General features: G+C 31.4%; 3 protein-coding genes across 8 annotated transcripts; 2 read left to right on the top strand and 1 right to left on the bottom strand.

Annotated features, from left to right (window-relative positions):
* Positions 1,703-6,300, top strand: LOC109346437 (putative receptor-like protein kinase At4g00960). 3 transcript variants are annotated; one of them, XM_019585996.1, is made up of 8 exons: positions 1,704-2,601; positions 3,109-3,249; positions 3,351-3,478; positions 3,551-3,761; positions 3,888-4,125; positions 4,253-4,403; positions 4,535-4,799; positions 6,113-6,300. In XM_019585996.1, the coding sequence occupies exons 1-8, from the start codon at positions 1,803-1,805 to the stop codon at positions 6,151-6,153; spliced, it is 1,974 nt and encodes a 657-aa protein (XP_019441541.1). In that variant the 5' UTR covers positions 1,704-1,802; the 3' UTR covers positions 6,154-6,300. The 3 variants fall into 3 exon arrangements, with proteins under 3 accessions (XP_019441540.1, XP_019441541.1, XP_019441538.1); XM_019585995.1 differs by lacking the exon at positions 6,113-6,300 and having other exon boundaries at positions 1,703-2,601; positions 3,112-3,249; positions 4,535-4,937; XM_019585993.1 differs by lacking the exon at positions 6,113-6,300 and having other exon boundaries at positions 4,535-4,936.
* LOC109346439 (cysteine-rich repeat secretory protein 38-like) lies at positions 11,274-12,583 on the top strand. 4 transcript variants are annotated; one of them, XM_019586001.1, is made up of 3 exons: positions 11,274-12,157; positions 12,260-12,293; positions 12,394-12,583. In XM_019586001.1, exons 1-3 carry the CDS (start codon positions 11,366-11,368, stop codon positions 12,465-12,467), a joined length of 900 nt encoding a protein of 299 aa, XP_019441546.1. In that variant the 5' UTR covers positions 11,274-11,365; the 3' UTR covers positions 12,468-12,583. The 4 variants fall into 4 exon arrangements, with proteins under 4 accessions (XP_019441546.1, XP_019441545.1, XP_019441544.1 ...); XM_019586000.1 differs by having other exon boundaries at positions 11,274-12,180; positions 12,274-12,293; XM_019585999.1 differs by having other exon boundaries at positions 11,274-12,184.
* Positions 12,482-14,733, bottom strand: LOC109346443. The gene is made up of 5 exons (XM_019586004.1): positions 14,604-14,733; positions 14,393-14,497; positions 13,806-13,876; positions 13,623-13,685; positions 12,482-13,502 (listed from the first exon to the last, which is right to left on the bottom strand). The coding sequence occupies exons 1-5, from the start codon at positions 14,665-14,667 to the stop codon at positions 13,209-13,211; spliced, it is 597 nt and encodes a 198-aa protein (XP_019441549.1). The 5' UTR covers positions 14,668-14,733; the 3' UTR covers positions 12,482-13,208.

Raw genomic sequence — 15,780 nt, 5'->3', positions numbered from 1 at the left:
CATGGATTTTACAATGATTAGATTAATGATTTGTTGATAGGTTGGATCATGAGTTAGTTAGTTAGTTATTTTATTGGTTGGGTTATTGCTTTAGTTTGTATATAAGGACACACTTCGGTTGTATGATAATTTGATAATTTCTAATAATAGTTTCATTCAATTCTTCTTCTCTCTTCCTTCTCTTTTATCTGGCTTCTCTTGTTTGGCTTGCTATGCCTTGCTTCCTTTCTTTCTCTTTCAAATTCTAAGAAATACTACAAATGCATAGCCAATGTAATGGAAGAAAATGTGAAACTCTTCCAAAAGCAAATTATTTTGAAGGAGTTCACTCAAATTTCATTCCCTCAATGAACTGAGTTGTCTAGAGACTCACACTTCATATCCCAAAATGCAATATTCTAATTTTAGCTACAATTACAGCAATTTGGATATTGATTGGTGAAAATTGACAAAGTTAATGTACACAGCTCCAGAGCAAGAATCCTTCAAAAGTTCAAGTCTTTGACTCTTAGAGTAAAAATTATATATTCATCAACCTCAAGTGATTTATCTCCTTTAACCCTTTTCTACTTTATACCTTTAGTGGATATGCATGGCAATGGACTAAGGCGCTTAGCGATTAAAAGAATGTTATTTTACATTAAATTAAAGAGATTTTTCTGCTTTACAATATAGGGGATCCACTGAGGGAGAGTTCCATTTTCATGTCCTAGGAGGAAATCTCAAACAAAAGCAGTGTCCATAATTGCAATGTGAAAAGAACGTGGGTTGCTACTTGTTATTATTATGGTTTCCATTATTGCGGTAACATGATTCATACGGGTATTTGAAGGCAATGGTGAATATAAAACGAATAATAAAAAAGGAGTGATATAACTTATAAGTACTACTATGTCCTGGGCCTAATATTATCATAACTATATTTATGAAAGAATAAAGAAATAGCACAATGACTAAACGACATTTTAATCATCATTCAAGTTGAACTTTAAACATTATAAAGAAAGCAGATAATAAAAATGCATAATATTACTATCACATACATAATATAATTATCAAGGAATCAAAATGGGATAGAAAACAAGCGTCAGTTTTCTTTTTCACATTTTTAAATTTATTTTAATTCAACTAAGATATTTTAATGTTAATTGTTAATACTATAACATGACAGAAAAATCTAAGATGACAAAACATGAATATAGATATATAAAAATAAGTCAAATTTGTCTTCTATAATCACGTGGGTTGATACCGCCAGCTATAATGTTTGACAAGGTGATTGGAATGGACCAAGTCACCAAACAAATACGGAGGAATTCCCAGCATTGGACAAGATGCATTCTCATGTTTCCTAATCTATACTTGAATCAAAATAGATATACTCTCTGCTACGGGAGAGTCTAATTATTTTTAACCATTTAGATTCATATGGTGCATAATTTGAAATATATAAGTTTAACATTAATTTGAAATAGACTTGTTGGAACTTGGAAGTAAATTCCACATACACTCACTTCACAAGTAACAAAGAATTACCTGTTTATATATAGGCCATACTTTATCTCCTTAAACTCTATTGTCATTTTTTTACACTTCCTTAAATATATAATAGTTCCTAATTTTCATACTTTACTAGGAGCTAGATTTTTCTATATTTTCATTTATTACTATATCAGGATTTTTCTATAGCCCATTGCTTCCCTCAATCATTGTACAATAGAAGCTACCTTCCGTATAATACTACTCCACCCCTTCCATCCATAGATTCATATGGTGCATAAAATTTTCAGCATAACACAATCATGATTTCTGATATCACCAAAACAAGACTAGTAACTATCATAATCAGCACCCTTATGCTCACAACCTCAGCTTCTATATTCAACAACGTAACCTGCATAAGCAACAAAACTTTCACTCCAAACAGCACCTTCCATCTCAACCTCAACACCCTTCTCTCTACCCTTTCCTCAAAACTCCTAAGTGGCAACAACATTAGATTCTTCAAAACATTCTCAGGTGAAAATGATCATTCAAACACTGTCTATGGCCTCTTCATGTGCCGTGGAGACGTGCCATTCCCATTATGCAAAGAATGTGTTGGTTTCGCAACACAAACCATAGCATCAACTTGTATAGCTTCAAAAGAAGCTATTATTTGGTACAATGAATGTTTATTGCGATATTCTTATAGATTTTTCTTTTCAATTATGGAAGAATGGCCTAGGCACCAGATAAAGATACCACTAGGGGACCCTTTGTTATTGCAGAGTAATGAATTCTACACTGCTTTAGGATCTATTTTCAGTGAACTTGCAAATGAAGCAGCACTTTCTCTTCAAGGATCTTCTTCTGAACAATTTGCTGTGAAGCAAGCCAATGCCTCTGCTACCACAACCCTATATGGTCTTGCTCAGTGCACACCAGACTTGTCTATCACCAACTGCAGGCGGTGTGTAACGGATGCTGCCGCGGAATTTTCGAAGTCTTGTTGCGGAGGTAGCATAGGGGAAAGTGTTTTGTTTCCTAGTTGCATTGTTAGGTATGAAACATATCCATTCTATCAGCATTCAGGAACATCACTGCCAACAATTATCAATGGTCAGTTCTATTTTTTTGGTGCAGATGATAAAATTGATGCAAATTCTTATATTAGTCTACATGTGCATAGTTAGAGCAGGTGCAAAGGAAAATAACAGAACTAGCAAACTAAAAAATATCATTGAAGCCTTTTAACTTTAAAGCATAAAAATTAGGACCTTTTTTTTTCTAAATATCTAGAAAGGGTGAAACATATATAGGGAGTTTAAGGAGATGGGACCTAGATAGGGGTGGATTATATGTATGAAACCTAAGTGTACTGAAATTTACCCCCAATCCATCTAAAATTGTTCAATATTATTGATAAAGTTAGTCTCACTTATCTAATCATGTCATTCACAGCTTAAAGTTCAATACTCAATCTCTAAGAGAAATACTTACATATTAGTAACTAGATATGTTAACTACATGTGTCAACTACATGTGTTTCGTCTCATATGTGCTATGTGATTATGATTTAAGAGCTCATTTTCTCAATCTCATGTTAATATGACAATGATTTGGCAGGAGGAAGAAATAAAACAAAAGTGATTGAGATCATTGTTATCTTGGGTGCCTTTTTGGTGATTCTTTTTGGCATTGGCCACTATTTCTTGCGGATAAAAGCGAGAAAGAGGCATAAGCGCAAGGCCATTCCCAGAGAAAACTGTAATGCCAATGAACCCCATTCTTTTAGTCTTTATTTGTTCGAATTTGATAAAAAAAATACTTAAGTTTTTTCCTTGTTCTCTTGAACTGTGATCATGTAGCTGGGCCTGAGATTGAAATTTGTAGTGTGGAGTCCTTGGAATTTGATTTAGCTACAATTGAAGTAGCAACAAACAAGTTTTCTGATGAGAGGAGGATAGGCAAAGGAGGATACGGACAAGTCTACAAGGTGATACTGATAAGTAATGTATCACTCATTCTAGTTTTCTTGTGCTTCTTCTATAATGGCTATTAATCTTAGGGAATTCTTCGGGACGGCGAAGAGATAGCAGTGAAGAGACTCTCAAAAAAATCAGGACAAGGAGGGGAGGAATACAAAAATGAAGTGTTGTTAATAGCTAAACTTCAACACAGAAATTTGGTGAGATTAATAGGATTTTGCCATGAACAACATGAGAAAATACTTATCTACGAATATGTTCCCAACAAGAGTCTTGATCACTTCCTATTTGGTAAGGAAATTGGATGTCTATTTGTCCATAAGTCCATTCATATATAGTTTTGAAGTTTTACATTATTTGAAAAATTCTCAATTTTTTCTGTATCTACTGATATATTTCTTGCTTGCAAATTTATAGATTCCTTGAAGGAAAGACAATTAACTTGGCCTGAGAGATATAAAATCATAAAGGGAATTGCTCGAGGAATCCTTTATTTGCATGAAGATTCTCGCCTCATGATTATACACCGCGATCTCAAACCAAGCAATGTGTTGATAGATAGTGACATGAATCCGAAAATCTCTGATTTTGGCATGGCCAGGATGGTAGCAATCGACCAAATCCAAGGAGCTACCAATAGAGTTGTTGGCACATTGTGAGTTTTAAGCACTTATTCTTAATACTATAATTTCTCTCCCAAATTATTAAATACTATATGTGAACACTGCTTATGCCTCTGCTTCAATTTTTGGATTGAACTGTCTCATATCTCTCCTTCATAGTGGATATATGTCTCCAGAATATGCAATGCATGGACAATTTTCAGTGAAGTCTGATGTTTTCAGTTTTGGAGTCATGGTTCTTGAGATAATAAGTGGAAAGAAGAATTCTTGTTCTTTTGATTCACGTCGTGTTGATGACCTCTTAAGTTATGTGAGTATAAAAATCCATTTTACGAGACATTCTTTATGACGAACCGATATAATGCCTAGGGTAAGAATTCCGTAACTATGAACCATACATATATGGAACGAGGGGACAATATGTCTAATTTATTATTTCAGGCTTGGAACAAATGGAAGGATGAATTGCTATTAGACTTGTTGGACCCAATTTTGCAAGAATCTTACACTCAAAATGAAGTAGAAAGGTGTGTCCAGATTGGTTTATTGTGTGTTCAAGAGCATCCAGATGATAGGCCAACAATGGGAATGGTTGCTTCATATCTAAACAATGTTTCAGTTGAAATGCCAAATCCTGTTGAACCAGCATTTTTCATGTATGGTAGAAGAAGAAGAAGAGATGGAGTTGAACATGAATCATCTTCAGGTCAAATTACCAATTATTATTTATCCTACTCTGTAAATGAGATATCTACCACTTATGTCTTCCCACGTTAGTCTTGTTTTGTGATATATCAAAAGTCATTTTATATTTCAACCAACCTTTACTAAAGTTTCTATATACCCAAATTAACATCTACTTAAGGCTGGTAGTTTTTGGTAGAAAGGTTAAAGACTGCTTAATTGTTTATAAGAGTGGTGTAGTACTTGAATTGCATGTATATGCATTTGTATATATTTATCTTCGTAGTAGCTTAAATTATGCATATTCTATTAAACTTACTAATCATCTTGGTCATCAATTCTATAAACATCTAATGGTTTAGACATACCCACTAATTGATAGCTAAGATGAGGATTAAATTTAAAAAACTTATTCTTGGAATAACACTCTAAAAAAAATAGATTTTTAAGTTTTCACTATGATATTTTAAAGCTTCTCAATTCGTCTGCAGATTTTAATTATTTTTCAAAATTTCATTCTGTTTAATTTGAATCAATTAATCCACTAATAATAAGTTTACTTATAAAAAAGTCACTAATAATAACAATATCTAAATGTGTTAACATTACTTTTACCTTTTAAAAAACATTACTTTTGGATTGTTCCTTCATTTATTTATTAAAACTTGGTTTAAATATATTTTAATCTTGAAAAGTAAAAAAAAAATTGAACCTATGTCTGTTTTTAATTTTTTTCAATAACAACACATTTTATCCAAAATTAATGTTAACAGATAAAAGTTTTTTTATGTAATATCGTTGTTATTATTAGTAAACTTAATTGTGGTATAACTGAGTGTAAAAAAGTTTATACACCACCAATAAACATGTGTGACGATGCATCATGCATATGACAATGTATTGCAATCAATGTTCAGAAAATACAAGGGATGTGATATGACAGTGACAAGGCATGATAAGTCAAACTTTTGTAAAAAAAATATTGGTTTTTCACATCAGTTATAATTTAAAAGTCATTATCACTCCTCAAAAGTCAGAGAAATCGATTAATGAAAGGAGCCGACATTATCACTCCTGAAAAATATACATGTTGGCATATCTCATTAACCAAGCATCATTATAAAATTAAAAGTGTGATTAATTAATAAGAGTTTTAAGCATACAATGTGAAGTATATATAACAATATCCTCACATTAAGTAAGTTGTACATTTTTTCCCTATAAACAATATCAGTATTCATAATAGAAGTTAATCATTTATTTATATTACTTAGAAACATGTTTCGTTTTTTCACATTAGATACATACTAGTTTAATTGTTTGTTATACTTGCAGAATTTACACTAAAAAGATATTGGAAGGAATTGTTGGGCTGAAGACAGAAGGTCAAATGTGACATGCAACAAGTTGGAAAATGAAATTTGTACATAAAGACTTCAACTTTTGCCTGGACATTATACTTTGATGTGAGTATGATCCCACAGATTTGATTTATGAAATAAATTCATTCCCAGAAATGCAAATTGTTTTGGTTTTGAGATCCCAGTATTTTTAGTTCTAAAACACTGTTTCAAAAGTTGGCTTAAAATGAATGTGACAGCTCTATAACATGTTCAAGTTGAACAGTTCGAGAATGATAAGGTTGTTACAATTTCTCAGCATTGATAAGATACTGAATCCAATTACTGACATAGTGACATGCTTAAAAGTTAAAACTTACAGGAATTTTGAAGGAGTTGCAGGGGAATCCAGTTTCTCAGCTTTGATAAGAATATACCATGATCTTAAGGGTAGTTGATAAGAGGCATCCTGGTCTGCAGGCTGCGATATTTTCATCTCTTTGTACTGTGCATGCCATAAGTAGAAATTAGTAGTTAAGCTTCATGTGAATTAATTTTCTCCTGCTTTAACTGATTTATCATATAACAAATGCTGTTTTTTCAGATGCAATGATGTGTATGGCTCTGGTGTTCTGGTTCTCCAAGTTATCAGTGGCAAAAAGAATAAACCTTTACATGTGTCAGGCTACACTGAGGAGTGAAAAACATAGTTACCGGCTACTCTGCTAGGGTACTTGGTTCTCTTGATAAAATAAAAATAATCATTATCAAATATCACAAATTTTTGGATCCAGTACTAATAAGAGACAATACTATTTTTCTTTAAAAATAACAAATATAATAACATAATTATTATTGAGTATTTTCTAAAAGAAAAATATAATGAAAACACTTTCTTGAGTCAAACTAAATGAAAGTGGCTAGCGATCATTTTGAAGAAAGAGAAAATTTGTAGTTAAGTAAAAGAAGTGGTTACAATAAAACCAACTTTAATTTTCTTTTCCTTTGATCATATAATCTTCAAGAGTTTTGGTTATAAATAGGAGTATTTCAAGTCATTGTAAGACACATCAAATACTTAGTTTAGTGAATATTGTCTCTTCTTATTTTCTAGTTCTAATATTGTGATGAATATTTGAGTATTTGAGAAATACTTAAGTGAGAGTGAAATTAGATGTACTTGAGTTTGAGAAGTAAGTAAAATACTTGTAATTCTCTTTTATCATATGAGAATAATCATTGTTGCTCTTCAGCCGTGAATGTAGGCAAATTTCAAACCATATTAAATTTTTGGTGTCATTTTCTCTATTATGTTTTCTACATAGATCTTCCGCACTTATGATATAGAGATAAAGTTAGTTACATATTTGGAGCCTAATAAATTATTGGCCTTTTGCATCATATTTTGCTATACACCCTTAAGAATCAATCCTATCTAAACTATTTATTTTCTTTCTATTCTCTTCTAAAGTTCAACTCAAATTGAAGAACGGAGGAGTAAATCCTCTCATTCATGTCCTAAGAAACACCGACCCATTCACATGAGTGAGGAGACTTTCGGTCAACCATCATTTGCACATCTCAAATCAACTTAGACCTTTTCTGTTTTCTATCAGCAAATTTACTCTGATAGTATAGTTTGACTTTAAAATTATCGTAGTAGTGTAACTTTATTTTTATTTATCAAATTAATATACTTTTGTCGAAATCGCCTACCCCATTGCCGATTTGTATTTTCTTTTCCTGGTCCTACCAAAATTGGCACTGAAAGTGATGTTTTTTTTTTATTAAATTTCTTTGATAATCGGCAGCCATAGTTTTCCACTTTTATTTATATTTTATTTTATATTGGTAAAATCGGCATTCACAAAGAAGTTTTTAGTTTGTTTAAAAAAAAAATTCTGCCAAAGAACTCGAAAATCTTATGGGAATTTTCAGTTTATTTCATTTTTAGTAGTTTTACCTGATCAACAACAATAATTTATTAAAGTTTTTTGGTATTTAATGAATTGAAATTTTAATATTGTAATATTTTGTTTTTATATTTTAAAATTTCATATTATTATATTTTAAAGTTTCGACTACCCAATGTAACATCAATGTGTTTTTGAAGTTGAGCACCCTGCACTTTCATAAACAAAATGCATATGAGAAATAATCAACAAATTGAATATACAGCATAAAAAATAGGGGAAACAAATCTAGTAACCACCTAAAGTAAAAAGACCAACCTTACTTCCAGATGGAGCACTTTTCTTGGGATGAAATGTCTTTTGGTTTCTGCATGGATCAAATTTTGGTTATGCTTGAGCAGTCATAAAAAAATGCATACAGTGCTGTGACACATACATATATTTTACAGAGACCTAAAAATGTAAAAGAATCCAATTCCTTAAGAATAGGTTGGAAGAAAATTGTAGTTTGGAGAGATTTGACACATACTGATTCTACAAATGATTTCTGCATACAGTGCTATGACACATACATATATTTTTTTGAATCTGCAACCTTTGCTTTCTTATGATGTTTATGACAACAATGAGACAGAGAAAGCCCACAAAAGCTGAGACTAATCCAAATGCATTTTCAATTTGAGAGAAAGTACCATCATTTAATATTATAGCGTGACATAATTATTCATACAAATTATTATAAGTATAGTAATATAAATGAATATTGAATGATGTATTTTCTATATCTGTATTTTTTTATAGTGTATTCTTTATAGAGAAAATTGTGATCACCCAGTAGAATTCTTCACACTAGGCAATACTAAACCGAGAAACTTGGCATGTTATTTTCAATAGAGAAAATAGTCTCCACATTCATTATGTACTTTGTGCGCTCTTTCCTCTATTGTGAAGAAGTTTCTATGACAACACTAGGAACATTGAAACATCCTTATCTTCTTGTTGAACAAGACACTATTACCATCTTTACAAATGACACATCACACATGCCACGTTCTTTCCCAGCAATCCCTTCTTAGTCAAGACTTGACTGTGTCCTCGTGAAGAAACTCCTCTTTCTTTATTTTTTTTAATTTAAATAATTGAATGATTTGTTTTTTTACCTTCGTAAATTAACAAGTTAACAAAAATGGTTAATTTTACTATTGTATAATTTTAAGGACTAACCGGGATTCATTAAAAGTTAAAGGTGTTTATTTATAAAATGTATAAATTAGTTTATGGGATTTTTGTATTTTACCCATTAATTTGTCGTGACTTTATAAGGAAATTGATATTTTTGGCACATCCCTTGCATTTATTGTATCATTGTAATACTGTAATATTTGTGTATTAATAGATAATACAGTAACAATGTAATTTTTTTTTATACTTTTAGATATATTTTTCTCTTGTAATAAACTCTAAAAATCAGTTGTCATGTTTAAATATTGCAAAAATCATGAACGTGTGTGACCAACCGGAACTATAGGCAGACTTTGACTAGTATGAAGTTTGCATTGCAGGACCTTTTCCACACAAATTCTTCCTAATACTTGTCTCATGAAGTCAACTATGCGTTGATTTTTGTTGTGATTCTTTATGCTATTTATTACACCCTCAAAATCACTTTTGCTTCTAAGAAATTTAGACTTGTTTGGTATCAACCACTTCAGCAATAATTGCTCTACAAAATAATCGGTTGGGGAATTGCTTTTCGTTTATCACTGAATATATGGATGTTACAAATTTCAAAACAATTTTATCCAAAATTATCCAGTAACATAATATTATGTTAGAATGTCTTACATTTTGGTATGGATTGATCCAATTATAACTCAAACTTAAAATTTGGAGCGCACAATTATATTTTAATGACAAATAGACCTGTTTAATTTCTACCTTGTAAAATTGATACAATTTGTTGATTCTTGGGTTAGTATATGTTTTGTTATTAGGTTTACAAGTCATCTAAAGTCTAAACAGCTATTTCTCAGAAATAGGATATTAATATTGTTGCGTGTGGACGTTGGTGACATTGAATGGACCACGTCAAATGTGAGCATGATTCTTCTTTTTATATTATCTCATTCTAATTGTTGTAACACGATATTTTACTAAAATTACTTTACAAATAAAATAACTGAACATAAATCACCTAAGTTCAACTCATTTTAAATCAAAATTGGTTTTATAAAAAATATGTCTAATATTACAAACACTCACTTTATACCCAATGTCTAGATAGATGTCTTTTAATAAAAAGAGTTAAATCTAATGCATAATTAAGATTTTCCTTTACAAAAACAATCAATTCTATAATATCATGTTACAAAAATTTAAAACTGTCATCATCTTTCTTTGAAGTGAACTTTCATAATCAATGCATAATATAATAATAATATTATAAACGAAAGTTTAATATGTATTAATATTTTTAGAGAAAAAGATGTATATTAATCATGTAAGAGTTTTTACACTAACACATCATCATCTATCATTCATTTTCAATTATTATTGACTCTTAAATAAAAGTAATTTAAATAATTAGCAGATGATAAACTAAATGAGTATAAATCTTTAAATTTTGAGTAAATTACACTGACACCCCCTGAGTTTTAGTGAAATTACACAAACCACCCATCACTTTTCTAAACTTACACAAACCTCCCCTAGTTTTGTACTTTCATTACACTGACCACCCCTGTATAAGAAATAAGTGTAATTTTTTAAACAAAAAATGTGATAAATGCAATTAAGTTAAACAAAACATGATATATTGTGTAGACAAGTCTAAATAATATACAAATCAATGTATCTTTATTATTTTTGGTTCGTTACACTACATTATAAGAGTGAGTGTAATGAAAGTACAAAACTAGGGGAGGTTTGTGTAAGTTTAGAAAAGTGAGGGGTGGTTTGTGTAATTTCACTAAAACTCAGGGGGTGTCAGTGTAATTTACTCTTAAATTTTCGGTATATAGATATTTCAAATTAATAAATAAGATTAAAATGTAGTTTAAAAAACTTTTATTCAGTAGATTATTTTCCCAATAGTTGCTTGGTTTGCCGAATAAGTTAAAAAGTTTGGCAAGACATAATTTTTGGTTTAATAAAAGCAGTGATGATAGTAATTCGAAGATAGGGACCAATAAGCTAACTTTTTTTTGCTATAAAAGCTGGCAACTGTAATAAGCCAAATCACTTCAAAACATTATCCAATATAATACTAGGAGCTTTCATATCTAAACCTTCAGTAATCTGATTGTTACATCTTATTCCCTAAGAAGCCAATCAAAATGGCTATTATATCCAAACTTCTATCATTTCTTTGTTTTCTCCTCATATTCAATTTCATTACTAAATCCTGTGCTCAACCAATTTCCGTTCCCTACTGTGAAAATAACAGTACCTACACAACCAATAGCACCTACCACCAAAACCTCAACACCCTTTTGTCCAATCTCACTTCCAACACTGAAACCAACAACTACGGTTTCTACAATCTCTCATATGGCCAAGACACTAACAAAGTATACGCAATTGGGTTATGTAGAGGAGATATTAAAACAGATAAGTGTAACAGTTGCCTCAACAATGCAAGAATCAATCTCACACAACTTTGTCCAAATGATAAAGGTGCAATTGGTTGGTATGATGATGAGAAATGCATGTTACGTTACTCAGACCGGTTAATATTTGACCATGTGGAAACTGGACCTGCGTATTATGTATGGAACTTGAACAATGCAAATGACTCAGATCAGTTCAATAAAGATGTTATAAACTTGCTTAATAGTTTGAAAATAAAAGCTGCATCAGGTGACTCTTATCTTAAATATGCTGCAGCAAGTGCAAATGGTCCTAGAAATCAAATCATATATGGTCTTGCGCAGTGTACACCAGACTTGACTTTATCAGAGTGTTCTTTTTGCTTGAATGAGTCTATATCAGTAATCCCAAGTTGTTGTAATAATAGGATAGGAGCTAGAATTGTTAGACCTAGTTGTAATTTGAGATATGAAACCGGTTTCCCTTTCTATGAAGCTATAGCATATGCACCTTCACCAGCGCCTTCGACGGATGCACCACCACCAGCGCCTTCAACGGATGCACCACAACCACCGCCTTCAGCGGATGCATCACCAGCACGGCCTTCAACGGCAGCACCACCACCACCGCCTTCAACGGATACACCACCACCACTACCACTACCAACCTCGCAAGGTACTTGTCGTGTCACATTCTGCTTAATAAGTTAAGGGTATCCATTTTTCTCTATATATTCATGAAATTATTGTCTCACCGGATATTCTGGATTTTGCAGGAATAAGCAACAAGTCAAGAAATGCTCTGATCCCCTTGTTGTTGCTGTTGTCCTTATATTTATGTACACGTTAGATACCATGGTTTTCCATTAGTGAAATTAGGTAGCTGTTTCCCTCTTTGATGTTACCAGCTAGTTGAATTTTGTCAAGTGGTACTCCTTTTTCAATAATATGTATCCCATCAATAAATATCATCTCCCTATTAGAGACATGAAATCTTTTATCCCTTCATGAGAGGATTGTTCTACATAAACATTGCATTTCTAAAATAAAGAAAAAAGTCTCATCAATAACAATCAAACTTTCTATTTATAGTGACCCATTCCTTGTGCTAGTCTCCTCATACATTATTTTATCCAAGCCCACAAAATAATTGAACCTATTTTAAATGAAATTAGAGAAAAAATATATATACTAATAGTGTAAAAGATTAATAAAATTAAAACCACAGCTCATAAGGCCACGATAGAGGTAACTACACAACCAATAGAACCTATCACACAAACCCATATCTCATAAGGCCAAGACACTGACAAAGCATACATAATTGGACTATGTAGAAGAGATATTAAAACAGATAAGTGCAGTAGTTGCCTCAACAACGCCAGAGTCAGTCAATCTCACAGAGTTTTGTCCAAATCCAAAGGAGACAATTGGTTTGTATGAGGATGAAACATGCATGTTTACGATCTCTGATCGCTTACTATTCGGCCTAATGAAAATCATCGATTAAGATGATACTGATTGTGAAATCCTTTATTAAACACAATTCAAGCATCTAATTCTCATATTGGCATCCCACTCTCTATATGGTTCATGGTAGTTCAATAATCCCTGGACATTTTTTCGAATGTTTTCTCTTCTGTTTTTCATGAACATCATCTACTCCAGAACTAGCTCTTTTAACAGGCAATGAAGGCTTTTTACCATTGTCTCCATCGTCCTGCTCATCATCACTGCTTTCCATTTCATCGGCACTACTTTCATCTGAATTTGTTTCACTACCATCAGCAGCCAATGGAACCACATGCTGACCGCTGGAAATAGCATGTTCAGCAGCAGCCACAGCCTCAGGTGTATGAAGATCAGCAACACCAAGCATCAAATCCTGCAAGAAAATGAACCCTAAAATCAATAAGGCAGTCCACTGATTGAAAGTCTATAATTATATCAATAAACAGATATGTAAAATCATTGTTATAGAAAGATAGACAGAAGACTGAATTACCATTTCAATAACTTCAGATTCATTTCCAGTTAGCTCTTCAATATCATAATTTTCGGGATGGTCCTACATTTTCTTAAAAAGTTAAAATTGAAGCTATAAGAAGTTACAAAAATAAAGAATAAAGAGAGACAATGGTTGCAAGTCAGTACAAATTATAGCTTCAATCAGAAAGCAAGTTTTAACCTTCGCATCAAGTTCCAGCCGCTTATTTGCTTTTGACATCACTCCTAGGAAGTCCTTAACCTTCCCTAAAACTGCAATCATAAACAAACTTCAATGTGATACTAAAAAAAAATAGTCCATTTTCATAATTTGATGGTCATTAAGTTCTGCTACTTTCAAACAATAACTATTTCAATGCTTATTGACTGCAACATATCTAGGGAGTATAAGACCTACACCCAATTCTACAAAGACGTCTCATTAAAAAATAAATGCAACTTCTCATTTTATGGAAGCTACATTCATGTGTAGTTCCCCAAACATGAGTTTAACAATTACGTATTGAAGAACCTTAAGCTACTAGTTGCATACAATAGCTGCAAAACAATAACATTTTGTAATCAGGGATTATAGTTTTTATTGGACTATCAATGTTTTTTTTGAAAGGATCATTGGACTACCAATAAGACATTGAGCTTTGATTTCCCTAAAACAAACCTATAAAAATATAGCCCGGCTCTCAGTTAGTAGGGTGAGAGAGGTTGTTTCCGGAATTTGAAACCGTAATAATAATAAAAGAAAAAGTTGGGATGAAATTGAAAGGGTACGTTGGCTTGGGGGAAGTGGGGCAGTGTTAGCATCAGGCGGGAGCTTCTTGATCTGAGTGCTTGATTGTCCTTTGTTATTGTTATTACAAACTAGAACAGCAGATTCTGCGCACATAAACAAAACCAATTTCATCATTGCTTTTATTAGAGAGCAAGAAAATGAAAAAGGAAAAGTGAAGAGAAAGCAAGATCAATTGGAGAAAATATTGACCTAAGGATGAAAGGGATGTGGCCTTGTGTTCCAAGTGAAGAAGTTCTTTGCTTCTCTCTGCCATATCTCAATATCACTCTGCTTCTCGGAGCCAATGATGATTCCAAGCAGGGTTTAAGGAAAAGAATGTTGTTATAATAGGAGAGACATACGTTTTTGGGGAAAATAGTTCTATAGACTAAACTAGCAGTGTACGTGTGCACTTGCACGCACAAGTCGCTTCTTTGTTTAGGCATAATGCAATGCAAATATAATATATATATATACTTTTGAGTGTATATGTAGATATTAACAATTATAAATGTGTTTGTATAAGCATTTATTTATTGAAAGTGTGATTATAGAAAATATTTGATTATTAAATAACTCAATAAATAAAATTCAAATTATATTGGATAATATCTCACCTCTATATTCTCTATATAAAATTATAAATATAAGGAGTTATTTTTGCATCATATTTTTTGTGATTACGTTTATAAGTATCATATAAATAATGATTTTTTTAGCATATCTCTTAAATGCTTATGTTTTATTTTAGATTAATGTTCATTGTGTATAAATATTTGAATATATTTTTAGCATTCAAATATTGTATAATTAAATGTTATTTATTTGATTATGTTTTAGCTAATAATCATTGTATGAAAATAACTCATAAATTAAAAACACACTAAGTTAGGATATGACATATATTTTTTCTGATAAATTTAATCAAAATAATAAAAAGAGTCTAATAATTGATTTGTTATATTACTAATTAAAATACATATATTTTTCATGAATATATATACCATTGTTATCTTTTAATTAAATAATATAATGATAGTAATTAAATACATGTGACCCGTGCATTCGCATGGCTAAAAACACACATGTTACCCATACATTCGCATTACTAAGAAAACACATGTTACCAATGTATTCGCATAGTTAAAACGCACATATTACTCATACATTCATATTATTAAGAATATACATCTTACTTGTGTATTTGCATGTTTAAGCACATAAGAAAAATAAATTGATAATTTTTAATTTGAATTTTCTACAATTAGTATTAAATTATTATTAACATATAAAATATATAAAAAGTAGGAAGGAAAAAATGTGAGAAGGAGGTGACATGTGACATGAAGGAAAAAATGTAAGGAGAAATTGACATGTGGCATAAGGA

Source organism: Lupinus angustifolius, chromosome LG04 (assembly GCF_001865875.1).
Source record: "Lupinus angustifolius cultivar Tanjil chromosome LG04, LupAngTanjil_v1.0, whole genome shotgun sequence".
Taxonomy (NCBI): domain Eukaryota; kingdom Viridiplantae; phylum Streptophyta; class Magnoliopsida; order Fabales; family Fabaceae; genus Lupinus; species Lupinus angustifolius.
The sequence above is the reverse complement of the archived record's forward strand: the minus strand, read 5'-3'. Positions and strand labels throughout refer to the sequence as shown.